Below are 27,021 nucleotides of genomic sequence, written 5' to 3'. Positions count from 1 at the left end.
AGGGAAGGCTCATTGCTCTCTTGTCATGGGTTTTGGCTCTTTTTGGACCGACTGATTGGAGGCAGGGATGGTGGAGGTCTAAGTACCACACTGAGTTTAGGACATAGGTGTGGGGGCTTGGAGTCCAAGTTTGGACGGGGACCTGGACCCCTTGATAGGAGAGTGGTGGGTTGGTCCTGCTTGTGCCTAGGGTACAAGTAGGGCGTGTGTTTTGGGGTACCTAGTTGGGCTACATTGATTCGCGAATCAGCACGTAATACAGTACAACTTATCTATGATCTAGCACCGTAGTAAGAACTAGAAGATGAAAGATGGAAAAATAGACCAGATTGCCTAATTCTTGCTTGAAAGTAGAGCAGGTGCTCACATAGAATGGTTAGATAATGAACTAATCATGACTACTAATAAGAAACATACATAAGGATGCACTACTAGTAGGCTTTTCACAAAAAGAAAACCCAGCAAACCATAAAACTTATCATATCCTTGAAGTCGGGAAATTATTTCCACCAGTCGGGTAAGTCTTGCGAGTACATTGTGTACTCAGGGTTTATTTATCCCTGTTGCACGTGCAGCTTGAGCTAAGACTGTTGTGTGGAGGATTCTTCTGGTGAGCATAGATGGATCCTTGTATCTTATCATTAGATATTTATTTTAATTCCGCTGTTTAAATTCTACACTCTGAACTTGGTATTGTAATAATATATTTCTAAGAACTCTTATTGTATGAAATGGGCTAAGTATTATAAACTCGTTCTCATTATTGGATCCTAGAGGAGAAACGTGGATTCTTCGAGTTCTCCCTTGGGGTTTGCTCTATGGAACCGTCCAACGTAGCTTACTTTCGGGGTGCTTAGTGTCTGGTGGAAGACGAGCGCCTCTGAAAGCGTGCTATTTTGGATGGTTTTGTCACACCGATGGCCAGCTCCCCCATGCCCGCCCGCCTCCCCACGCCACTGTCGCCCACTCCCCCACGCCCACCGGCCGAGCGTCGCCTGCATGACCCGCTCGCCCACCATGGCCGTCCCTAGCTCGCCTTGGCATGACAACAGCGCCTCCACACCAGCCATGGAGCACACCACTGCAACGACGTCCTCAAGGCCGGCCATGGAGAACAGCAAGTACTCAATACCGCGAAGCTGAAGGATTTCAAATGATGAACTACATCTTGTTCATTGCAAGAACTGCAAGTACCAGTTTCTTAAGGTCTTTACAATGAAGACGGAGAAGAACTACGACCGCCAGTTCTATGTTTGTCGAACTCGGTTGGTGAGAACAGTTAGCTACAAATTTCTGTGTGATGTATTTTGTGTGATTTTTGACTTGATTGATTTCTGTTTATTTGGCGATAGAGGGATGGTGTCGGTTGTCCATTTTGGGAGTAGGAAGAAGGATATGAGCAATACTTGGTTGACAATAAATTGGTGCCTCCAGATTATCAACCTGTTTTTGAGTCTACTAAGTTGCTACAAGTCTCAATTGTCGAAAACAAGCTGAACTATGGAGAATCAAGCGAGAAAGAACAAGTTAAGCAGCTTAGGGAGATAGTAATGCTGCTGAAATGTTTGTTTCTTATTTGTGGACTTGTGTTAGTTAGCTTTGTGTATGCAATTGTCAAGAGTGGGTGAATCTTGTGTACTTGTTATCAAAATGTATCAGTTATGCCAATGACTCAATGAAAATAACATGTTATGTTCTCAATTGACAAAAACTACTTTCTTCTAAAATGGCATAGGGTTCATAAGACCCATTAGTAGACTGGCACAGGTTCAAATGGCATAGGGTGAAAAGCATACATGTTCATGTTCACAAACACATACAAGTCTAGTAGCATACATGTTCAGGTTCACAAACACATATAAGAGCCATCAGTAGGCTAACATAGGTTCTTTTTGAAACATGACACAGGTTCTTAGACTCATACAAGATAGGTTCACAAACACATGGGTTCAAATAATGACACAGGTTCTTAGATTTTTTTCATTTTCCTTGGGACCAACTTCTTCCGTGTCATTCTCTTCTTTCTTGGTGTTCCTTGAGTGGTGCTAGGCGACCCATCAGTAGACTGGTCATCTGATCCTTCTCCCATCAAGAATGCCAAGCGGCTGAAAAAAGAATAAAATTAAGTAATTGAACATTGCAACTTTCGAGAAATATAGAAGGTTGTCATTCTTGTCTTTACCCTCTTGTTAGCCTAATTGGGCTCTCTTGCAAGATTATTTCCTTAGTCGGTTTGGTGGGGCTAGTTACTATAATTGAGTTTTCTAGAACAAATGAGACTGTAGCATTATCATTTTTAGCTTGCACATATTGCATAGTTGCATTTTCATCTTGCACAATTGCTTGGTCAGATTGCACAGTAGGATTTTCAGGCTCTTTATATTACTTCTTTGCCCTTTTTGTTGGGATTTTAGCATTTGGCCCATATTTAGTAGTATTTTTCATAGGCTTCCTTTTCCTGTAGAGAAAAACATTAAACAAATGTTTAAAACAACATGGTACAATCAGTCACTAAATAAAATGAAGAACAAAAGATGCTACCTTTTCTTTGTCCCATTAAACTTGCACTTGTAGCTAGTTTGTCCATGACCTAATTCACCACACCGCTTGCACTTCCTTTTTACCATAATTAGTTGCCTCTTTCCCTTAGCAGCTTCCTCAGATTTTATTTCTGCATCTTTATCGGCCTAATTGGCAGTATCCTTTGCATCTTTTTTGCTCATGCCAACACTTCCCCCGTCCAAACATCCTTTGATTCATAGTTTTCTAGGCTTTCCAGCATGTCTTTTACCTAATGGTGCCTTAACTGCAAAGTCAAGCTCAACTTTAGGCCACTGGGTCTTATCTAGAAGTGGCTCTATCAGTCTCTTATAAGCATTCTTGAACCTCTCTACTGAGTAATAATCATGAACAAAGTCTTCCATCTTAACATTCATACTTTGTTGTGTTGTTATGAGGACCAAGGCATGCTGACAAGGTTTTGCAGTATGCTGCCACTGAAGACATGTACATTCATGCAAATGTGACTTGACAACATGCCTATTATATGTGCTGGTTGTGTCATGTACCTTTGCAGCAAAAGGACCTACCTTCACAACTGTTAGGTTTCCTAAACCCCTAGTCCTTGCTTTCAATTGTCGAAGTACTACAGGTAGGATCCTACCATGAAGCCTCTCTGAAATTGCACAGCTCTTGTTCCATAGTGTCATTATCATCTCTCTAATCTTGTCAACAAGCTCAACTATTGGTAGGTCTTTCCAATCTTTGATCCAATTATTGAAGCTCTATGGAAGGTTGTTGGTAACATAATCACATTTGATTTCAGGGTTGAAGCCACTTCTCATCCATAATAATTTGTGATGGTTTTTAAGCCCATCTACCTGCTTTATGTCAATTTCAATAATACTTCCAGGTAATCGTTGTAGTACCTCTACCCTCCAATTGAACAACATTTGGAAGCTCTATTGCCAGCTGCCAAACAACTCCTCCATGGCAATTTGTCTTCCCTTCCATACAGTGTCATAGTGAATCTGACACTTGTGCTCATCTTGTAGCAGTTTTTGCATGCTTATGGTGCCTATGGTGGAATCCTTCCTAAGGTGATGAATGGCCTTTGATGCCACCCATGCAGCTAATGGAGTGGTGGTCTTCCTCCTTGCGCTAGAAGTATAGGTATGCAGAGCAATCAAAGCTGTTACCTGTAACAAGCCAATAGCCAAAATATTAGATATTTATAACAAAAAAATGATGACATATGGTTAGCAAATAGTTATACACCTTCACGGTTGTCGGGGACTGAATACTGGGGTACCCAAAGAGGAGGATCTAATAACCATCAAACGTTGATGCTTTCGAATAGATAAGAACATGACTACACCTCTTGCCTAATGACCGAGGGCAAACTCCGCCTCGCCTGATGTCCGGGGGCTGGCTCTGCCTTGCCCGATATCTGAGTGCAGGCTCTGCCTCACCCAATGTCTAAGGGTAGACTCCACCTTGCTCAACATCTAAGGGCAGACTCTGCCTCACCCGATGTCTGAGGGCAGACTCCGCCTCGCTCGATGTCTGAGGGCTGGCTCTGCCTCGCTCGACCCCCGGGGGTAGGCCCCGCCTCACCTGATGTCCGGGGGCTAGCTCCGTCTCACCCAACGTCTGGGGATAGGCTTCGCCTCGCTCGATGTCTGCGCGTTGCTCCTTCATAACTACGCACACAGATAAAACCAGACACTCAAGTCAACCACAATACCGAGGACCATACCCTGCACGCCTACAGGAAAGTACCAACAATATATGACAAGATGGGTGCTTTAAGGCCCTTCCGAGCATGTCAGAGTCTAAACAGTGTTGTGGGCGCTGACATTTGTTTTATAGTGTTGTGGGTGCCGCTATTGGCCCTTGGGTGTGGATCCTAATGGAACCATACGACAACCACTATAGTCTAAGAGGAGACTCACGTCCTCTACAGTGACGACCATGCAGTCACTACACCATTCGCTCCCCATAGGGTTGCGGATCAACACCTCGGTCCGTTGCGCCGCCCACCGAGGTGGGATGGGACGTGACCACTTGCTGATCAAGCCAGAGTGAGGCATCATCAATGGACAGATGCTTAGCATGGAATTATCCCTGGCATGGTCTGTTGTGTTAGCAGGGCTGGCTCAGAGGAAAAGGAAGACCCGACACCTTCGAAGGACTTTCTTGGCCTTTGGTTTTTCTCCTTTCTCCCATCTATAATCCCTGCTTCCCCTTAGCCCATAAAAGGGAAGGCAGGGCACCCCACTAGAGGGACAGATCGATAGAACAAACCACACATCATATAACGCACAGCTGAGCAGCAACCAAGCTCTCAGCGCCCTTTCAACCTTTCCATCAAAGACTTGGGACCTATTCCTCTCTCTCCCATTTGTAACCCCTACTATGAACCTTTTAGTGCTAATAACATGAGCAACAGCCGCAAACTGGACGTAGGGATATTCTACCTGAACCAGTATAAACCTTGTGTCTTTTAGCACACCATCGCAATAATACAAATTCACTCATTAGTGTTTACTCGAAACACTAACAGTTGGCGCGCCAGGCTGGGGACCTTTGTGCATTCCGACATTAACATTGAGCCTCAGATGGCTAGCCATGAAATTAGCTAGGTCCTAGGCGCATACGTGCATTTTGGTGACCTGGACTTCATCGTCACGATGGGAGGAGAGTTGGCATTGGCTCACGCCACCATCCAACCTCTACCCTCCATCAGCCACAACTACGAGAGGCTTGAGCGCCAGCTCGGTGTCTTCCTGGGACCCTAGCCGTCCAAGGAGGACCCACGCCACCTCACCCTCTCTCTAGAACAACCCACATAGAGCGGCCCGATAGTGCTTCTGTTTGGTCTCTGCAATGCTACGGCGACCGTTAGCCACCTTGTGGCACAACGCATGATCCCATTCCCCATGAATAATGAGTTCATGGGGGTGATCGAACACATCGCAAAATCTTTCCATGACCTCCTGGCAGAGGATCTAGGGTCGCCCTCTAGCTCTGACTCTAGTAGGGGAAGCCATCACCCATCTCGTGAATGCTTCATGGTAGGTACCCCCGAGGGGCACATCGAAAGCATCCACGAGGGGGAGGCCACTCCAACAAACAACCTCGGCGATGAGGTCGAGAGGGAGACAGCAGCCTCGCCATGCATGCCGGTGGAGCCGCTGAAAGCCCGACACTGAGAGATTAAGGAAGCGTGACTCTAGCTTGACCAGGAGATAGAGCGCCACGGAGACAGTGGGCGCATGTGCCAGGGCCTATGACGTGAATTGGAGGATCATCACAGACAAAGAAACCCTCCCTCGCTTTGCCTGGGCAAGCCAGAATATCACCGTTGCTGTGGCCTTGCTCCATGGCCTTCCAGAGGCTGCAATGCCTCAGGATCATTAGGCCCATCGTGAGATTTGCGCACTGCTCAAGCATGCGGTGGCATAGTAGGCCAAGAGCTCATTGTCTCGACAACGCGTGCTTGACGCTAGCCAGCGCACGCTCTCAGAACGCCCCGGTAGGGATGCGTCGGTCCACTAGGAACCACAAGGAAGTAGGGAGCACGCCGTGGTCCCGGTGCATCAGCATCTCGGCCACAACCGTGATGCATGCAACACCCTTGATGCCCATAGACATGCCTACGACGACCCAAGAAAGGGAGCCAGACATGGATATCACCCTCGTCATGGCGGACACTACGACAGCAGCGAGGACCGAAGCCCGAGCCCCGGCCTACCGGGGCCTTAGGCCTTCGGCCGACACATCCTCAATGCTGCCTTCCCACCAAGGTACCGGCCACCAACCAACATCCTGAAGTACTCTGGGGAGACAAACCCCAGACTATGGCTCGAAGATTATCAGCTTGCCTACCAAGCGGTGGTGCGGATAATGACGATTTCATTATCCACAACCTTCCACTGTTCTTAGCCGATTTTGCACGAACATGGTTGTGACACCAATCGTCCAACAGGATCCAGAGTTGGATGGACCTAAGGGAGATCTTCGTGGGGAACTTCTAGGGCACCTACAAGCACCCTAGGAACACATGGGACCTCAAAAACTACCAACAAAAAGCCAGTGCGACCCTCCATGGGTACATCCGATGTTTCTCCTGGTAGTGCAATGAGCTACCTAACGTCATCGATGTTAACGTTATAGGAGTTTTCTTATCTGGGACCACCTGCGAGTCTCTAGTTCACAAGCTCGGGCGAAGAGACCCTCGATCCACCAAGGAACTCCATGACATCGCCACCAGCCTCACCTCGGGCGAAGAGGTGATCGAAGCAATCTTCGATCACCTCGATGGCAAGGCAAGACGAGACGAGGATGCCGACGAAGGCGCATCCAATCGTTCTGCCAAAAAGAAGAATTAAAAGCATCAGCGTGAGGGCTCGCTCGTGGCCACCGGGGTAGTTGGAAGCCCATGGAGGGCACTCCAAACCATTTTGAAAAACTACTCGAGGGGGCCATGCCCAAACCATGCCTTCCTAGTCAAGCATCTGTATAAGGACTGTAGCTTGATGAGGCGGTTCTTATCTAGAGGCTCCAACAAAGGGGAGCACGGAAAGGACCCTAACCCCACCACAGACGACGCTGAGGAAAAAGATGGCAGCTTTCTGATACTAGACGGTTGCCTCATGATCTTCGGAGGATCGGCTGCCTACGACTCCAAATGCCGTCAGAAGGTCACACACCATGAGGTCTATATGATCAAACCAGCCACACCTACCTTCCTCCGGTGGTCCGAGTCCGCCATAACCTTCGATCGAACCGACCACCCAGAGAGCGTCCCACATTCAGGGAGATATCCGCTCATGGTCGGCATGAAGCGGCTCACCAAAATACTAATGGATGGAGGCAGTGGCCTCAACATCATGTATGCCAAGACGCTCGATGAAATAGGCATCGACCGAACACGTGTCCGCCCAATCAAAGCGCCTTTCCATGGCATCATGCCCGGAAAGCAGGCCATGCCACTTGGGCAGATTGATCTGGCCATTACCTTCAGGGATCCATCCAATTATAGGACAGAAACCCTCACCTTTGAGGTGGTTGGGTTCTCTGGAACCTACCACGCCATCCTGGGACGTCCATGCTACGCGAAGTTCAAGGCCGTCCCCAACTATACCAACCTCAAGCTAAAAATACCGAGCCCCAGTGGGGTCATCACCATCGACACCTCTTTCCAGCGTGCCTATGAGTGCGAGGTCGAGTGCTACGATCATGCCACAGCAATCATCACCTCCGAAGAGCTCGCCGCCATCAAGAAGGAGGTCACCGAAGAAGCGCCCGACCCCAAGAAGTCGCCTAGGTCTTTCGAGCCTACAGAGGGCTCTAAAGAGGTCCTCATAGACCCCGACAGCCCTGACGGCAAGGTGGTGCACATTAGCACCATGCTTTCCTCTAAATAGGAAAACGAGCTCGTTGACTTCCTCCATGCCAACAAAGACATTTTTGCGTGGAAACCCTCGGACATACCAGGCATCCCAGGGGAAGTCGTTGAGCACACATTGAAGATCTATTTAGGCTCCAAGCCGGTGCAACAGCGCCTACATCACTTCAACGAGGGGAAACATAGGACCATCAGGATAGAGATCACAAAGCTTTTGGTGGCCGGATTCATCAAGGAGGTGCACCACCCAGAGTGGTTGGCCAATCTCATTCTTGTATGAAAAAAGAGTGGGAAATGGAGGATGTGTGTTGACTATATGGGTCTCAACAAAGCGTGCCCAAAGGATCCATTTCCTTTGTCGTGCATAGACCAGATAGTTGATTCTACCTCGGGGTGTGAAACCCTCTGCTTCCTTGATGCATACTTCAGGTACCATCAAATTGCGATGAAAGAGTCTGAGCAGCTCGCGACATCTTTTATCACCCCCTTCGGATCGTTCTGCTACGTTACAATGTCGTTCGGTCTAAAGAACATTGGGGCCACATACCAGCGCTATATGCTCAAGTGCTTTGGGGACCTTGTCGGGTGGACCGTTGAGGCCTATGATGACGACATCATGGTCAAATCCAAACTAGCTGACCACCTCATAGCTGATCTTGAGTGGACCTTTGTAAAACTTCGAGCGAACGGCATCAAACTCAATCCCGAGAAGTGTGTTTTCAAGGTCCCGAGGGGCATGCTGCTCGGTTTCATCATCTTCGAGCGTGGCATCGAAGCCAACCTAGAGAAAATCTTAGCCATCACAAGGATGGGCCTAATTTAGAACATAAAGGGGGTACAGTGGGTTACAGGATGCCTCACCACACTCAGCCGCTTCATCTCATGCCTCGACAAATGAGGTCTCCCCCTTTATTGAATTCTAAAGAAGGGCGATCACTTCAAATGGACATCTGAGGCCTAGGAAGCACTTGACATGGTTAAACAGCTCCTGACAAAGGCTCTGATCCTGGTTCCTCCCATCAAGGGAGAACCCCTTCTTCTCTACATCGCGGCCACCACGCAAGTGGTCAGTGCCGTCCTAGTAGTGGAGCGGGAGGAAGAGGGGCACGCCTTCAAAATACAGTGCCCTGTGTACTTCATTAGCGAAGTCCTGTTCGACTCAAAACCCCGCTATCCCCAAATCTAGAAGCTTCTATATGCTGTCCTGATCACCAAGAGAAAGCTATGCCACTACTTTGAGTCACATCCAGTGACCGTCGTGATGTCCTTCCCCCTCAGTGAGGTCATTCAAAACTAGGATGCCATAGGAAGGACATGAAATGGGCGCTTGAGCTGATGGGTCAGGGCATTGCGTATGCCTCTTAGACAGCCATCAAGTCTCAAGTGTTGGCTGATTTCATCACGGAATGGACCGAGGTCAAATGCCACCAGCAGTCGTTGATCAAGAGTATTGGACAATGTACTTTGATGGATCCCTGATGAAGAAGGGCATCGGCGCAGGGCTGGTCTTCATGTCACCCCTCGGGGTACGTATGAGGTACATGGTCCATCTCCATTTCTCCCCCTATAACAATGTGGCCGAATATGAGGCGCTCATCAATGACCTACGCATTGCCATCAAGCTAGGCGTCCGATGCCTCAACGTTTGAGGGGATTCCTAGCTAGTCGTCGACTAAGTCATGAAGGAGTCAAGTTGCCATGACATCAAGATGATCGCGTATTGCCAAGAAGTCTACCGTTTGGAAGACAAGTTCAATGAACTTGAACTCAATCACATCCTGAGGCGTTTCAATTAGGCAGCTAACATGCATGCAAAAGCTACATTCGGCCGAGAGTCGATGCTAATGGGTGTCTTCACCAGTGACCAACATAAGCCCATGGTTCACTATGAGGAGTCAGAACAGGGCGGTGATGGTCCATCCAATCCTAGCCCAGGGGTTGAACAACCGTCGGCTACATCTGACTCTGAAGTCATGGAGCTCAAAGAAGATCCAGCGATAGAACCTGACCCTTTGGTCAACTAGAGAATGATCTACCTCGACTACCTCCTCCATGACACACTACCGATAGATAGGACAGAGGCCCAACATCTTGCACATTGTGCCAAGTCTTTTGTTCTTGTGGTGGGCGAACTCTACAAGTGAGGCCACACCGGGATCCTGCAGCGCTACATCCCCTTCAAATAGGGGAAGCATTTGCTGAGCGATATCCACGGTGGGGTCTATGGTCACCATGCCGCACCCAGAACCCTGGTCAGAAACATGTTCTGATAGGGCTTCTATTGGCCTATAACGGTAGTCGATGCCAAGCAAATCATACACACCTGCGAAGGGTGCCAATACTACGCTCGGTAGACTCACCTTTTGGCCTAGGCACTCCAAACAATCCCCATCACCTGGTCGTTCATGGTCTGGGAACTCGATCTGGTGGGACCACTCAAAAAGGCACCTGGGGGCTACACCCACTTGCTTGTCACCATAGACAAAATTACAAAGTGGATAGAAGCTTGACCAATCTCCGTGATCAAATCCGAGTAGGCCGTGCTGTTCTTCCTTGACATCGTCCATCGCTTTGGAGTCCCAAACTCCATCATCACGGACAACGGCACGCAATTCAACGGAAAGAAGTTCCTTTGATTCTACGATGAATACGACATCCGGGTCGATTGGGCCACAGTCGCACATCCCCGAACGAACAGGCAGGTTGAGCGCACAAATGGCATGGTCCTATAGGGCCTTAAGCCTAGGATCTTCAACTGATTGAACAAATTCGGTGCGCGTTGGGTCACCGAACTTCCTTTAATACTCTGGAGCCTGAGGACAACCCCTAGTCGAGCCACCGGTTACAAGCCCTTCTTCATGATCTATAGTTCTAAGGCTGTCCTCCCAACCAACCTCGACTATGGAGCACCAAGGATCAGGGCATACGATGAACAGGGAGCCAAGGCATCCCTTGAGGATGCCATGGACCAGCTGGACGAAGCATGCGACGTCGCCCTCCTCCATTCGGCCAAGTACCAACAGGCATTGCAAAGGTACCACTGTCGACGGGTGTGGGGCCAAGCCATCAACGTCGGAGACCTAGTCCTCTACCTCGTATAGAGCAACAAGGACCACCACAAGCTCTCCCCACCATGGGAAGGACCATACATTGCCGCAGAGATACTTCGACCAGGCACCTACAAACTAAAAACCATCAACGATGAGGTCTTCACTAATGCCTGGAACATTGAGCAGCTACGTCACTTTTATCCCTAAAGAAACGCATACTTTCTCTTATATGTTTCGTTATCGAAATCCCTATCCTTTGTGACATCCAACCCTTGCAATGGCGAGGGGTCAGGTCTCACCCAAGGGTTGATATGAGTGTATTTACCTTGCAAACATTCTCTGTGCCAACCTCTCTTTCTCATGTTAATGCCTAGGAGCTAGGTTTTTGGGAACAAGCTCTGAGTATAACTGGTTAGACTATGTGAAACCTATGCCCCAGCGGCTATGGCGCCTTTGCTCACCAGCGTGATCAGAACTGGCTCGCCCGCACTCTGAGCTTTTATGGCCTTAACAACAGAAAGGGTCAGAACACGCTAAACCTTTCTATAGAAAGAAGGGAGGGAAGAGCTAAAAAGCTATTTGCTGTAACGAAATTTGAGAACTTGTCCATTTTTGCATAAGTTCGTTGTTTGGCTTATCTACCCAACTAAATTCTTGCGTGAGATACTCTCATCCTCTACTCCCATAGAAAAATCTTGTCTCAATAGGAAACACAAGTCGACTAGATGGCTTGGCCACTGCCGAACCCATCACTCTTACCATCGAGGTAAAACCAGTGCCCAGGTCGATCGGATGGCTCAACACCACTGCCGAAAGATAAGAATTCTCACTTGCTTACTTTATGTATTAATTCCATTACCGAGCTTCTGACCCTAGCGACGGTAGAGGGTTAGGAATTGCTCAGGGGCTGGTGAGGGTGTCTATTCGCTAGACATTCTCTTTGCCTGACCCCTCCTTACATTTAAAAACTAGAGGCATGGTGTGCGGGTACAAACTTTGAGTAAGCCTGGTTGGACCGCTAAGACCCTACACCCCAACTACCACAGCATTTTTATCCACCAGCACAATTAGAGCCCTTGTCTCCGCACTCCAAACCTTAACCTCCACCTTCACGAGAAGGATTTGGAGGGGCCTACCTATAGAATCTACATTAGAAAGAGGTTATTAGGTCACCCAAATTGATTGAATGGCTTGTGCCGCTGCCAAATGATAGATACGGAGGAATGGGAGTCTCATGCACTGTATGCCAGACGTCGGACCCAAACCCTGCATAGACATATCTGGTAAAGAGCTCCCAGAACCCGTCACTCATGCCATCGAGGTAACATTATCGACCCTACTTTTTCTTAAACTATGATCATTTATACATTCATCTATTCAATCATCTCGAACATTCGAGCATTGCACATGCGATTGCCGCATCACAATGCTTTGCGTCGCGTCATGAAGTAGTAGTCATCTCATTCGATGTGAACGGCGATTGACTGAGGTTCGAAGGCCGGCCTGTGAAGGGCTCGAGGCCGCCTCATGTCAAACAGAGCCAGGAGAGAAAAACCAAGATGATCCCTAGTGGCCTTGCCTGACCCCGCTCAGAAGCGGACAGGGACATCTTGACCCTTCTCGTTCGATTCTAACCTCGAGCCAACCCATAGAATCTCCATCGAGGAGAGGCCAACGGGCCACCCGAGCCTATCGAACGACTCGGGCATCTGCTGGGGGTGGGTTAAGAAGTAGTGGAACACCACATGAGGGCTCTACTGACCCCGTCAGTGGATGACGGACCCAGATTCTACTCGAACATGCCCGTTAGCGAGCTCATCGAGTGCGACACTCAAGCCATCGAGGCAAGTGTCGTTAGCTCAGCCCCTCTGGTTGTAGAAACTGAGGATGGGGTGATGCATGATTGACGGCCGACCCCTACCGTACCCCACGAGGCTTGGGGGCTCGAGCCACACAATCCTAGATCGAGAGGCCAAGGTTCGAAGGCCAAGTCACAGAAGCCCTGAGGCCGCCTCATGTCGAACAAAGAGCTAGGGGGAAAACGTAGATGAGCCTCAGTAGCCTGTGCCCGTCCCGCTTAGAAGTGAACAAGGCCGTCTCAACCTTCTCGTTCGATCCTAGCCTCTAGCCGAGCCCATAGAATCCCCATTGAGGGAAAATCTGTTGGAAGACAGGTTAAGGAGCAACGGAATGCCCCCCGAGGGCTTTGTCGATCCTATCACAAGTGATGGAACCAGATCCCGTTCGAACATGCCCGCTAGCGAGCTCGCCAAGCACGTCACTTGAGCCATCAAGGCAGGTGGCATTAACTCAACCCCTCTGGTTGTGAAAACCATGGATGGGGCAACAGTCACAAAAATGAGCCTACCCTTGACCGAATCCCCGCCACGCGTGGGGGCTCGAGGAAGATCGGACTTACAAGGAGACCTAACGCACGGTCGTAGAATAATAGCTAAGATCCTAGGGCGAGGGTACATGCGAATACAAGAGATGCATTCTCCTAAGTTTCGTTGTCCTCCCCTCGATTTTTAGTGACATCCAACCCCAGCAGCGGCAAAGGGGCGAATCTCACTCGGGGGCTGATAAAGGTATAAGTATACCTTTTCTAAAATAATCGTCGCATTAGACCTCTTCCTCACGTTAAGCCTAGCAGCAAAGTTTGCAGAAATGAATAAACTATGCGTGCCTAGTTGAACCGTAAAAAACCTACGCCTCGATGGCTACGGTATCATTGCTCACCAGCATGATTTGAAGTTTTTTCCTCTTATGCCTCGAGCCCTAACAAACGGAGGGGGTAGAATGCGTGAGCCTTTCTTCCGCACATAAAAAGGGAAGAAAAACAAGTTCAATCAAATAAAACAAGTTATGAAATTGTTTTCATGATATATAAGGATCTGCACTTGTCCACAGGTTACAAAAATGCATATCTAGCCTATTTGTCTAACTACCCCCTCTGAGGGAGAATTATATCTTCAGCCTTGTCACCAGGTTCTACGCGATAGGAGCCACCGCCTTCTCTATTTCATCCAACTCAGAGGCTTCATAGCCAGGCGTGAAGCTAAGGCTCATTGTCTCCAAGTAGATACTGTTGGTGTAGTGGGAGCGGGCGATGGTGAAGGCTTGGGTAATCCTAGAGCGAAGAGCTTCCCTCTCGAGCTGGCGCACCCGTGCCGTGATATCTACGGCAGCAGAGGCCACAAGCGAGCTGGTTCCCTCCGGCCGCGCCACCTCTAGGTCATCGAAGACCACCCCGATGGCAGTGCACAGGAGGTCATGCTCATCGCTCTCCACTTGAAGAATCCCCCGCGTCTCGGCAAGCTCCATGACTAGCCCGGCGGAGACGCTCTCGGCCTCAAGCCTTTAGGCTACCATGGTTCTAAGATCAGCCCAGAGGGAGCTAACCCTCTGCCGCGCCTCATTGCGCTCTTGGATGACCTAGTTGCACTCCTTGCGGGCCGCGCCACGCTCCGAGCAGATCCTCTTCTTAGTCTGGCATAGCTCATCTCAATCCTTACATAGCCAGGCTATCGCCTTGGCATCCAGGCTCGCCCTCTGTTGCAGGGCCGTGGACCTCTCCTCGGCTCCCATCTTGAGCTCCTGCTCCTTCTCCACCTCGACCAAGAGGTCGAGGACCCACTAGTGCGCCTCGGCATCCCTCTGGAGTAGCTCATCCTGCTCTTTTCGGACTCTAGTGGCCTCCTCCTCATCCTGCTATGCCCTCGCCGATAGATCTTGGAATGCCTTCTCGACATCCTCTGCGTCCCGACGGGCCTCTACCTCCCGCTGCTGGAGCTCGGCCACCTCCTCGACCAGGGGAGTCAGCTCAGCCACCCGCTGTTGGGCAACAGCAAGCTAGGCGCTCACATCTCCATGCAGCCAGGCCTCTTCGATGAGGCGGTCCCATTTTACCTTCTGCTCACAAAGGAACCAGGATTTCTCTCGGCTACGAGCGATAAGGGACTAAAGAGAAGATCAATGTCAAAAACAAAAATACATGAAAAAAAAGAAAGCAAGAGGAGTGATTAAGTGGATACTCGGCTAGTAGGAATGATGACATCGCGTAGGACGCCCCTAGCCTAGTTCAGGACTTCCATCATGCCTGAGATCCCTTCGTTGAGACTCTCTCGCTCTATGCTCTCGGTAGCATCATCGAGCGAGAAGAGTATCGACGTTGGGTCTTGAGGATCCATCCACTGGAGTAGTGACTCACCCCGCATGGGTGAGCGGCTACACCCCAATGTTAGGGCCAAGGGTGACCCCTCGTTGGTCCCCTCCACCACCGCCACAACACCCAAGGACCCTTTAGCCATGTCTCCCTCCGTCTGGCCCATGTCGGGTGCCATCATCTAGGTCGCCGGTGGCACTGATCTCGCCGCTTCCTCGGGCACCACCACAGCTGCGTCCGCCTGAGCCCTAGCTTGTCATAGTCGCTGCCACCTCCATCTACGTTGGAGGGGCCTTGACCGACGATGTCATGCCCACAGCTATCGGTGCCACGAGTGCGAGCGATAGCTCCGTTCGCTCCAACATCAACAGTGGAATTGCTTTCGTCGTTGTTTGCTCGGTGACCTCTGAGGAGGTTCCCTTAGCCCTGGTGATCGTTTGTCCCATCGAGGGCACGAGCACCACCACGAGCGGCGCCTGACCGGCCGATGAGGCTGTGACATTGGCTCCGCTCCTGCCCAAAGTAAGAGTAACGTTGAGCGATGACTGACGTCTCGCCTAGATGGCAACACTCTTCTTGGGCACCGGCACCAAAGAGTGGCCTCATCTTAGAACGCTACAAGAAAACAGAAGGCATGAGTCACGCTGAAAATAGAGAAAACAGAGAAGTCAATAATTTACATCAGCACCGTCCCCTAGGTCCTTACTCTGCCTCCTCGGGACGGGGCCATTTGGAGCCCGCCCCCTGCTCCTAGGCCGAGGGGCTCGCCTCCCTTGCGCTCGGGGGCACGGAGGCACGGAGCCATCCCCCTCCCTCAGCACCTCGAGCGCGGTGGCAGGTCCACCCACCCTCGCTAGCACCTCAGGAGCGACGGCAGATCCGCCCACCCCCACTGACTCTTGAGGCACGACGACGGGGCTGCTCCCCTCCGCTGACACCTCGGGCTCAGCGGCTGATCCACCTGTCCTTACTTGTTCTAAGGATGGGCCAATGGTTCGGCCTGCCTCCACCATCCTTACGGACTCACTCCCCGCATGAAATGAGAAGAGTCAATGCATGGATGATAGGATACCGGTCAGTGCATCCTCGCTCTCTAGGTCACCCCACTCGGTGTCGGCAATTACCTCTTCTTCTTCTTCATCAGTGTATCCTCCCTGTGCTCCCACACACACAGTTCCTGCTGCTTCTTCCTCCTCTTTTCCTCCTTCGCCTTCCGCTACCGCTCGGACACGATGCGGTTGGCCACCGTCAAGGTCGGATCCTTCGGCAGCGGAGCCAGAAGATCCATAAGAATGAGCTTCTTTGGCTAGTCCCCCTATCTCAATATCAGCGTTAAGAGGTCGGGAGTTCAATTAAAAAGGAGGCACGAGGAAGGAAAACTTACGAAAACAATGTATCCTAGTTTTGGCCGCATTGGAGGATGCCCCGCACCGGATATACAAAGTCAAGGATAGCGCCAGCATCATCCCGCGGAGGCTCCATCGCCTCCTTGATACACTGCGCCACTTCAGAGGGGGAGAGTGATCCCTCGACGAGCGACGTCCCATCGAGTGACGCCCCAGGCGCCATCATGTGCAGGGGAAGCGCGTGCCTCATCAGCGGCGCCACCCTCCATGCATGATAGACGCCTATGATCCCCAACCCCTTCACGCCCCTCTCCTTTAGAATTCAAATGGTGGCGAGATGGTCCTAGATCTTCTTCTTGTCTTTCTTCGGGACTCCCCACCTCCTCCATGATTCTAGGACCTCTTCGATGAGGCACCCGATGAACTCTGGCAAAGGGGCGTTCGCATCGTTCTTGATGTAGAACCAATGTGAATGCCACACTTTGTTGGAGGTCGATAGACGCATTGGCGGGTACTCGCTGACTCGGTTGTTGTGTAGTTGAATATTGGCGCATTCCATCACCATGTTTAGCTCCTGCTTCTTCTCTCGCTTCTTCAGGAGGGTGACGGCAAAGAAGTACGACCACAGGTCAAAGTGGGGACTAATCCCCAGGAACCCCTCACATAGGGCGACGAACGCTATAATGTGTTGGATTCCGTTGGAATTAAGATGCCGCAGCTCCACTTTGTAGTAGTGCAGCAAGCCCCGAAGAAACTTATGGGCGGGGGTGGCGAATCCCCGCTCGTGAAAGTGAGCGAAGGATACGACATACCCATTGGGCAGCGACGGCGTGTCCTCATCGCCGGGCAGCCACCACTCCTCGGTGGTAGTCCGCGCGCAAAGAAGGCCACTGCGAACGAGGCCCTTTAGGCGCTGAAGGGTGATATCAGATTTGCACCATGGCTCCATTGAATGATTGGGGTGGGTGGATGCAAACTTGACGACGGCTGAGATGCGGATGCAGGAGGCTTAGGTGATTGGCGGCGGAGGTTGTAGATGCAAAGGTAAGGAGGCAATGTGTGAAACCCCGGGGGTGAACCCTTTGGTTTTATAGGGGCGACGGATGCGAGGAAGGCAACCGTCCGCCTAGATCTCCGTGCCTACCATGATTCACCACCACGTCACCACATGGGATATGGGTCCCTAATCCCTATCATTTCCCTCTAAAATCGCACCGGATGTTTCGCCCCCTTGGGGTAGACCAAGACTCTTTACTGGCAAAAGGGTATAGGTCAAAAAGCGTTCCTCTAGCCTGGTTGGGCCCAGGAGTTTTAGGGCTAGCCCATCAACCGCTTCGATAGTCGTCCCAAGGCACCCTTACGACAGAAGGATGGGCCCACGATTGGCCAAAACTCAGGCGCACAAGCTTCATGAGAGTCTCGGCCCGCGATCGAGTCTCAGCTGGGCTGACTCTGACCGGATCCCCGTGAATGGGATGTGAGGATCCTAATTAAGCTATCCGGCTAAATTACCACCAAATCTCAGGACCATACAAGCGGAGGGTTTGACCTCGGCGAAGAAGAAATTACATCTTCAGGGCACGCCGTGGGCGATAATGGAGGGCCAGGGTTCTCGGAATCCTCTCTTTTAGAAAACCCTCCGAAGGAGTATCCTACTCCTCCGTAGGCTCGGGGGCTACACCCACCAGGTGCGCTCGCGCGCACCTGCTGGTAAGTCAAAAATCCCCCAGGCAATTCTACTCGAATCACCCGGGGGCTCAGGGGCTACTGTCAGGGACCGAATACTGGGGTACCCAAAAAAGAGGAGCTAATAACCATCAAACGTTGATACTTCCGAACATATAAGAATGCGACTACACCTCTTGCCTAACGACCGAGGGCAGACTCCGCCTCGCCCGACATCCGGGGGCTGGCTCCATCTTGCCCGACATCTGAGGGCAGACTCCGCCTCGTCCGATGTCTGAGGGCAGACTCTGCCTCGCCCGACATCTGAGGGTAGACTCCGCCTCGCGCGATGTCCGAGGGCTGGCTCCGCCTCGCCCGACATCCGCGGGCTGACTCCGCCTCGCTTGACGTCCGGGGCAGGCTCCGCCTCGCCTGACGTTCGGGGACAGGCTCCGCCTCACCCGATGTTCGGGGACAGGCTCCGTCTCACCCGACGTCCGGGGGCAGACTCCGCCTCGCCCGACGTCTATGCGCTGCTCCTTCATAACTACGCGCGTAGATAAGGCCGAACACTCAAGTCAACCGTAATACCGAGGACCATACCCTGCACGTCTACAGGAAAGTACTGACAGGGTATGGTCCCTCTCTCTCCCGTTTGTAACCTCCTACTACGAACCTTTCCGTGCTAATAACACAAGCAGTAGCCGCAAACTGGACGTAGGGACATTCTGCCCGAACCAGTATAAATCTTGTGTCGTTTAGCACACCATCCAGGCCCAACGCGTAATAATACAAATTTACTCGTTGGTGTTTACTCAAAACACCGACAACGGTCATCCCATCAGGTTGTGTTCACCCATTAATATGCCATGGGCAATCAACATCAGCGCAATCAACAATGTACCTCTTCTTATCTGTTTTGACTAAGTGAAATTCAAACACCTCATTTATTGCAAATTGTTTCATAGCCCATCTAAACTGCTTCATGTTTGGATAGGATACACAGTGCCAATATCCATACAAGGCTTGTTAGGATCATAAGCATAGAGTCTTTCCTTCGGTACAAGATCATCAACAGGAATTGCAGCACTAGTTGTGTTAATATCAATGTCAGCAGTTCTATTTTTAGCTGTGTTGTCCCTCTCAGCAGCAGCCTGAGCCTGAGCCTCACTAGGCCTATCATGCTGATTATCATCAGTTCTCAAACCTAGAAGACAGAACAACTGATCCTCATCAATTATATATAGCACACCCTCACCCTCTTCATTAACTGTATCAGCAATCTACAGTCTGTCCCAATCAACACCTCCATAACATTCTACAGCCTGTGAACTGCCAAAGACATCATATGCTTCCTATTCTACAGGCTTATTATTGCTACCAACATCTCTAATTTCTTCTGCTGCATCTACACTAACGTCAGACTCCTCATGGAGCCTGGAGAAATTAGGAAAAATTATAGTGTTAGAAACCTATTGGACGAGGTCACTGTATTAATTTCTCAAACTCAGTTAGAGAAATACAAACACTGAAATAAAGAGAAATCATACCGAATGAGGTCACTCTATCTGCAGTCCATTGGGGAAGGTCATGGATGAGTCTAGCTTGCAGAAGAAGCAGCCACAACAGTCTAGAACAGGAGAGGGAGCGCGGGGAGGGGCAGCACTGTGGGGAGCTGACAGGGGGGCGTGGGGGCCTGCTTGCCGTGGGCGGCGCTCGCCGTGGGGGCTGCTCGCGTCGGAGTGGGACAGGAGGACCGCGCCCCGCTCGATCCGTTCTCCGACTACCTCCGTTCCGTCCAGGCACGAGGCCAGTGAAAGAAAATATAAGGGGCAGGGGCAGAAGAGAAATAAAAAGAGCCTAAAAACATCGGATGATATTTTAGCGGATGAGTCGCGTTCCTAATCATAAACTGACGAAGCGCCGTTGTCACCGAAGCCCACTTGCCGTGATGGTCTATTTCTCAAAAAGCTCCACGCTCGCCGGCAGGTTCGGGCTGCCTTCCTCCCCAATCCAGCGGCGGCCGCACGGCTCGGCCTCGGTCCTACAAAAACCACCTCTCCTCCTCCACTTCCCCCTTTCCTACCTTCTTCTCCTCTTCAACCTCAAACCCTCGCCGCAAGAAAGAAAGAAGAGGTCAATCAAATCGAACCAAAACCTCCCGACCCCACAGGGCCAAGCCCATCGCCATGGTGGTGTACACGCAGGAGCATGTGTACAGGCACCCGTGGGACCGGGTGACGGCGGCGGCGTGGCGCAAGTTCACGGACCCGGCCTCCCGCACGGCGCTCTCCCACGTCGCCGACGTCCACACCCTCCACCGCCGCCTCGACTCCGACACGGGCCGCCTCCACGCCGCGCGCTCCATCACCGTGCGGTCCCCGCCGCTCCCTTTCATCCTCCGCCGCATCCTCCCGTCCGCCGCGGCGTCCCCGAACGGCGCCGCGCTCTGCCACTGCGTCGAGACCTCGCTCGTGGACGCCCAGCGCCGCGCCATGGACGTCGTCGTGCGCAACGTCAGCCTCCGGGGCCTCATCGAGGTCGAGGAGCGCGCCTCCTACAGGCCACACCCGGACCGGCCCGACGACTGGACGCAGTTCAGGCAGGAGACCACGATCCGGTGCCGCCCGCTCGCGGCCCTCGCCGCCGTCGCCGAGAAGGTCGAGACCCGGTGCGCCGAGAGGTTCCTGCAGAATAGCGCCAAGGGGAGGGAGGTCGTCGAGCGTATCTGCCGGTACCTCGAGGCCGAGTCCGCCGGCGCCGCGCCCTCCGTAATCTGATCTGGTTTGCGCATCCTTACTTGATCCGAACGGATCCAAGGGTTCCTCGATCTGTGCTGTGTGCGCACGGACAAATCGAACCCCGCCTGCTAGGCGCTTGTTTTACTTTTCTTTATTTCTTGTGTATGATGAAATGATGATCTGAATTCGGAATAGAATAAAGCTTGTGGCCATAGACTTACTCCTTCTGTTGTCTGTGGAACCGTTTTAAACCCCCCTGATTTTGATCATGCACCTTGCCAAATTCTAATCTGCCAATAATTTCAAAAAGATTATATTCTGCCATGAAATCACTGGTGTTTATTGTGCTATTTTGGTTGACTGAATGGTTAATGCTCATGCTTTGATTTTGATTAGATTTAATAGGTGTCGCTATTCATAGAAAAGGCGAGGTCATTGATCTGTTGATTTTTGAAGCTGGTACCTAGTTCTGTTGTTCAGACTGTCCCCTTGGTTGATTGGTAAGAATAGTATATGACATCGTGAAATACAATGCTTTTTCTTGACAGTTGAATTGCACCATTTGAGTTCCATATCTATTTAATGGTAGATACCCCGCGTAGCTTTGTCATAGGCTTTGGTAATTCTTATGTCTGTGGAACCATTTTGGCAACCTCGTCCTCCCCCCTCCAACACTTTGTGCTTGCTCTTGTAAATTTGAGATATTGCATAAGCTATAAATGTCAGGGCTTTGATCTATTCAAGGCCATGTCTATAGAAAACAGAAGGTCTAGCACTGTGCCATTCTTGAAGCTGGGTACGTACTGTTTAATGGTAGATACCCCGCATAGCTTTTTGTCATAGACTTCGGTAATTCTTTTATCTGTGGAACCATTTTGACAACCTCCCCCTCCCCCTCCCCCTCCAACTTTATGCTTGCTCTTGTAAATTTGAGATATTGCATAAGCTATATGAATATTGGTGCTTTGATCTATTCAAGGCCATGTCTGGAGAAACCAGAAAGTAAAGCAATGTGTCCTTCTTGAAGCTGCGCACAGTAGTTGTCTCCTTTGTGCATTTGGTTTATTGGTGAGAATGGCATGACATATAATCTACAGTTGTAACATATTGTAACATTACAAATCTACAGTTGTAACATATCATAAGTTTCTCCATGTTTTTCTAAGTCATGTATCTATTAACTACCATAAGATTAGCCTTCTGTTGCTTCCTGGAGCCGTGGATTCCTGGGGTTATGAACTTAGATATTATAGGCTGCTTGTGCTTGTACTATTGTGGATGAGTAGTGGGGTTCAACTACTTCAGTTAATCTACTCAGTTGGCATAAATTGAGAATTGATTTAAGCCACTATGCCAGTCATAGCTTAAGTAACTATAATAATACCTCTTCCAACTAATCCATTATGTGATGCTCTTAATTTCGAACAAATTTCATTAGGTCTGTGTTTTCAATCATGTAAAGTCTTTAATAAGTATGGAATCTCTCTGCCAGCATGGATATCACTTTGATGCCGTCTTGCAACCACATTTGTACTTCATAGACCAAGCTACTGCATCCCCATGTATGATGTATCTTTACCTGAAGCTCCAACTTTCTTCTTGCTGTTTATCTTACTCCATAGATCGTGAAGATACTTTAAATGTTTTTATTCACCATCTTTCAGAGCGTAGTTCTTTAATCTTTACTACAAAGTAACAACGTGGTTGTGGGCAACTGCTAGTTCAGAAATCTGGAATGGTTTAGGCTGCTTTTATAATCTTATTCATTTGGCAGGAAATTGTGAAACAACATGCTGGCTTCTTAGCACTGTAGTCAACTGGTTTTCACTTGTTTGTTCCCCCTGAACTTTATGGTTGCAACATCTTTCAGATTATGAAATCTGTGCGGTCTATGCTTGTTTAGAATTTATTATTAGCCATATTTGACCCTGGCTACAATTTTTCACGAGGCGGTGATCTGAAATTTGGACCACTGCTTTATTATCACAGGGACTGCTGCTTCGTTTTCACAGTGATATGTATCAACTTCTATTACATTACATGATTGGCCACTGTTATCAACATTTGTGAACTAGTTTTGTGCGATAAACAGTGGTAAAATAAAGTAATATCTGCGGTTGTAAATTGTAATGGTCAATGCTTCAATGCTGCCTTTGGCTTGGGCGGAGTGAGGCTCTCTGGTATCTGCAGATATGAATATGTGATTAGGCTATTGCCTGAGGCTCTCTGGTATCTCCGTATGTGCTGATGTGATTAGGGTATTGCCGTTTGCGGTCATGAGCTAATCAATAACCTTTTATTTTCTGATTCTGAAGATCGTGACCTTTTATTTTTTCCGATTCTGAAGACCGAGACTTGACTTGGCTTCGATGATATTTTATAGTAGTCGTTTCGTCTGTCGAATGTTATCAGTACCTTCCAGGATCACAACACACGCTGCGCTTTCTGTTTGGCTTCGGAGGAGTCGCAATTCGGTTAGTCAGTTTGCATAGTTCCCCGTTCCAGATGATTATAATGCACAAAAATCTGATCGTGTTTGTGTTACAGTTATTGTGTTGCTCTTGCTCGTTTTTTTTAAAGGCCTCTTGCTCGGTTGATGGCAACTCGGCAGCTATCTGGAACTGAACTGCTTTATCAAAGCCAAACTGAAAATCTGAAAATCACGATCAACCAGCCACCGAAGCCAACGTCTCAAGAAACGAAACAGATGGGACAGCCAACTCTTTACCGATAATAGCTCGCACGTCGCAAGTAGTCAACATAACACTAGGAGTCTAGTAGAGACGATTCGAAAAAATAAATGAAAATAGAGATCGGGACCTTACCTAAATGGGCCTAATTCAGTACACATGGGTTGGGCATGTATGTGCGCGGGGAGGCCCGAAACATTAGGTAGCCCTAACTCGCGTCGCTATAAAAGGGCGACTCTGGCGGCCGCAATTAGGGTCTATCTCACGCCGCAACCTCCCTCGAGCCCGAGCAAAGAAGAAAGGCGGACGCGGCGCCGGCGGCGGAGCGGAGATGTCGGAGAGGAAGCGCGGCGCCGGCACCCGCAAGGATGAGGTGGTGACCCGTGAGTACACCATCAACCTCCACAAGCGCCTCCACGGATGGTAATTGCCCCCAAGCTTCTCTTCCATTCCGAAGCTTTGCGGTAGCAGCAGAGTAGATCCGGTAGATCCGCGTGTTGGAGAGCATAGCGTTGTTCTATAGCTGTGCTGGGCTTGTATGTGAGATGCTGGCGCGGAGGGTTGCGGCCTGTGAGCACTATGTGGGCTTGCGAATGGTTGATACACCTGATTGGATCAAGTATCCTTTACCAGCTAGAGTACAGTCGGGATCACCTGACCGAGCGGGAATAGCTTATAGTTGATCTTGCTCTTGTATCTGATCCCACATTTATCTCGCGTTTGACTTCTTGATTTGCTCTGTGAGTAGTGGCATATGTCATTTTGTTTGTGGGTGCCGTTCGATTAGGTGCTACGCGGGTATAGTCAGGTGTCTGCCTTATTTCTTTGGCTGAACACAGTTACATGCCCGGGATATGTAATCTGCTCATCGTTACACATATTGCTTCTCGTAATGCTACTATGTGTTCCATTTGGGCAGTATATTTTTCTCCCATGATAGTCTCATTGGGTCATAGTATTTATTTAAAGATGTATGATACAGTAATATGTTTTGGGTTGTCCGGTCATAGTCAGGTATCTGTCTTATACAATCTTGTGGTTGATACAGTTACATGACTGGTACACAGATGTCACTCATCGTTACTCATGTTGCCTTCACTTGCTGTCATGTGTTACATCTGAGTGCTACATCAATTTAAGAGTGCTCTATATTGCTCTTGTATAATTTTGTCCGCTATAGGTTAGAAATACTATGTGACCCAATAATATGGCTGCAATGTATTGTCCGGACATAGTCAGGTATCTGTCAAATGCAATGCTGTGGTTGATACAGTTACATGTCCGGTAGAAAGACGTCATTCATCGTTACACATGTTGCCTTTACATGCTGTCATGTGTTCCATTTGGGTGCTACATGCATATTGCAGAAGTACAATATCTTGATGTTTCATTTCTTATTTATTGAATTTCTTTTGGACACTCAAAATTTTATCATATGCTGTATTGCAAATCAGGCTTAAATTGATCTGTCAGTTTAATGATCACTAATCAATCTACAATTGTATACAGCACCTTCAAGAAGAAGGCCCCAAATGCCATTAAGGAGATCAGGAAGTTCGCCCAGAAGGCCATGGGTACTACTGATGTCAGGATCGATGTGAAGCTCAACAAGCACATCTGGAGCAGTGGTATCCGGAGTGTGCCAAGGAGAGTACGTGTCAGAGTTGCCCGCAAGAGGAACGACGAGGAAGACGCGAAGGAGGAACTCTACTCTCTGGTCACAGTTGCTGAGATCCCTCCGGAGGGTCTGAAAGGTTTGGGAACTAAGGTTGTTGAGGATGAGGATTAAGTCCTCGATGGATTCAATCATCTAGCACTTAATGCATTCCGTGAGAGCAAATTTAAGAATGCTGCTTCAGATTATTGTTATCTACTGCCGATGACTTATGTGATAGAAGATTCGAGACTTTGCTCCTTTCAAGTGCCTGAAATTTTGACTACTTTGCCTGGCTGTCTGTCAATCTGTGCTTGTACAACCCCTATCGTGGTCATCTGTGTTTCGAGTTCTTGATGCACGAAAGGGCGGGTTTGTGCAATCGGTATCATCTCCATTCGTCCTAATAACTCAACTGTTTGTTTGAGGGGGTGTTCGGATAGCCCGTTCTCGGCCTGGAACGGCCAGGAATAATTCCCACGCAAGGGGGGTGTTTTCCGGCCTGGAACGGCTAGGAATGATTCCCACACTATGTAAATTAATGAAGGAATTGTGTGGCTGAGAATTATTCTTAGGTAACCGAACGAAGCCTTTTAGCGTCACTGTTCGTTACAAACAAATAGTAGTGCCATAACAATTATTGGTCAAAACTGTTTAACAATTATTGCCTGCAAATAAAGAGCATATATAAGAAACTACATGTGACTACTGCACCAAACATCTCAACTGGTTCGATTTGAACCCAAAACACAAGCTTAGTGCCGAAGGTCATCTTCCAACACCAACTAGTGTAGCTCTTCAGACAGAGCTACCTGCAGCAAACCAAGCTGACTACAGCTAAGAAATGTTATGCCCTTACTGTTCGGAGTGTTTGTGCTTTTAGTTCAAATGCATTTGAGTCTTAGGCTTAAATCTTGATCCACCTAAGACACACTACTAAAAACTATAGATGCCAGTTTATTTGCCAATGAACAACTACAGCATTTCGTTCAGCACTTAATCAGAGGAGTAATACCAATGCATAGTAATATACCTCTGGATCAGTTGATCAGAACTCAGAAGTAGACGGCCATCTGAACACCCTTCTCCACGAATCCGCACTTGGCATAGTAGGCACGCAGCTCGGGGGTGCAGTCGAGGATGACCTTGTAGCAGCCGGCGTCCCTGGCGATCTCCACGAGGCGGCGCACGATGCGGAGCCCGAGACCCCTGCCGCGCGCGGCGGCATCGACCACCACGTCCTCCACGTGCCCCACCTTGCCGCCGCCTCGCAGGAACTTACGCTCCACGAAAAGGCACCCTGTCGCGAGGATCAGCCGGTCCGAGGCGGAGGGATCCTCGGCCACGAGGATGACGTGGTCGTCGCCCTGCGCCGCGAGCTCGGCGAAGCGCGTGGCGAATTCGGATGCGGTGAGGTCCGGACAGGCGGAGAGCTGGGAGAGAAGGGCAACGAAGCCCCTCTCGTGGTCGGAAAGCTCTAGGCGACGGATACGGATGGGATCGTTTGTTTCGCCGGCGGCGGCGGGTTCCGGCGAGGTGGATGCCATTTGGGTCCGCAAGCTTGGGTGGGCTATGGGGGACAGAGTCGTTTCGCTTCAGGTTTGAGAATCTTCTGTTTGTGTGCACCACATCGCAGTACCCGTCCGTTCGCTGCCGCATGAGCGCTCAGGATTGAGTATAGCAGAAAGCGGGATGTGGATGTGCTATCTCGAACCACAAAATGGTTAAAAAAACAGTGTTTCAAATAGCAAGTTATAGCGGCAGCCATAACAATATCGTTGTACTAAATCCATCCTAA

At 49.7% G+C, this 27,021-nt stretch overlaps 4 protein-coding genes across 6 annotated transcripts; 3 read left to right on the top strand and 1 right to left on the bottom strand.

Annotated features, from left to right (window-relative positions):
- Positions 1 to 1,858: 1,858 nt before the first annotated feature.
- On the bottom strand, positions 1,859 to 27,021 carry LOC136464276 (probable glucosamine 6-phosphate N-acetyltransferase 2). 3 transcript variants are annotated; one of them, XM_066463240.1, is made up of 2 exons: positions 26,257 to 27,021; positions 1,859 to 2,105 (listed from the first exon to the last, which is right to left on the bottom strand). In XM_066463240.1, the coding sequence occupies exon 1, from the start codon at positions 26,768 to 26,770 to the stop codon at positions 26,279 to 26,281; it is 492 nt and encodes a 163-aa protein (XP_066319337.1). In that variant the 5' UTR covers positions 26,771 to 27,021; the 3' UTR covers positions 1,859 to 2,105; positions 26,257 to 26,278. The 3 variants fall into 3 exon arrangements, with proteins under 3 accessions (XP_066319337.1, XP_066319339.1, XP_066319338.1); XM_066463242.1 differs by lacking the exon at positions 1,859 to 2,105 and adding an exon at positions 19,177 to 19,345; XM_066463241.1 differs by lacking the exon at positions 1,859 to 2,105 and adding an exon at positions 25,871 to 25,891.
- LOC136466068 (uncharacterized) lies at positions 7,344 to 7,931 on the top strand. The gene has a single exon (XM_066464560.1). The coding sequence runs from the start codon at positions 7,344 to 7,346 to the stop codon at positions 7,929 to 7,931; it is 588 nt and encodes a 195-aa protein (XP_066320657.1).
- On the top strand, positions 20,065 to 21,130 carry LOC136467576 (uncharacterized). The gene has a single exon (XM_066466336.1). The coding sequence runs from the start codon at positions 20,328 to 20,330 to the stop codon at positions 20,916 to 20,918; it is 591 nt and encodes a 196-aa protein (XP_066322433.1). The 5' UTR covers positions 20,065 to 20,327; the 3' UTR covers positions 20,919 to 21,130.
- LOC136467577 (large ribosomal subunit protein eL31) lies at positions 23,684 to 25,509 on the top strand. Its single transcript, XM_066466337.1, has 2 exons — positions 23,684 to 23,992; positions 25,079 to 25,509. Exons 1-2 carry the CDS (start codon positions 23,901 to 23,903, stop codon positions 25,356 to 25,358), a joined length of 372 nt encoding a protein of 123 aa, XP_066322434.1. The 5' UTR covers positions 23,684 to 23,900; the 3' UTR covers positions 25,359 to 25,509.

Source organism: Miscanthus floridulus, chromosome 7, assembly GCF_019320115.1.
Source record: "Miscanthus floridulus cultivar M001 chromosome 7, ASM1932011v1, whole genome shotgun sequence".
Taxonomy (NCBI): domain Eukaryota; kingdom Viridiplantae; phylum Streptophyta; class Magnoliopsida; order Poales; family Poaceae; genus Miscanthus; species Miscanthus floridulus.
The sequence above is the reverse complement of the archived record's forward strand: the minus strand, read 5'-3'. Positions and strand labels throughout refer to the sequence as shown.

Coding starts and splice junctions, on each gene's coding strand:
- LOC136467577 (XM_066466337.1), top strand. CDS start 23,901: ATGTCGGAGAGGAAGCGCGGCGCCGGCACCCGCAAGGATGAGGTGGTG. Junction 23,993..25,078: donor CACAAGCGCCTCCACGGATG/GTAATTGCCCCC, acceptor AATTGTATACAG/CACCTTCAAGAAGAAGGCCC.
- LOC136464276 (XM_066463240.1), bottom strand. CDS start 26,770: ATGGCATCCACCTCGCCGGAACCCGCCGCCGCCGGCGAAACAAACGAT.
- LOC136467576 (XM_066466336.1), top strand. CDS start 20,328: ATGGTGGTGTACACGCAGGAGCATGTGTACAGGCACCCGTGGGACCGG.
- LOC136466068 (XM_066464560.1), top strand. CDS start 7,344: ATGAAGCGGCTCACCAAAATACTAATGGATGGAGGCAGTGGCCTCAAC.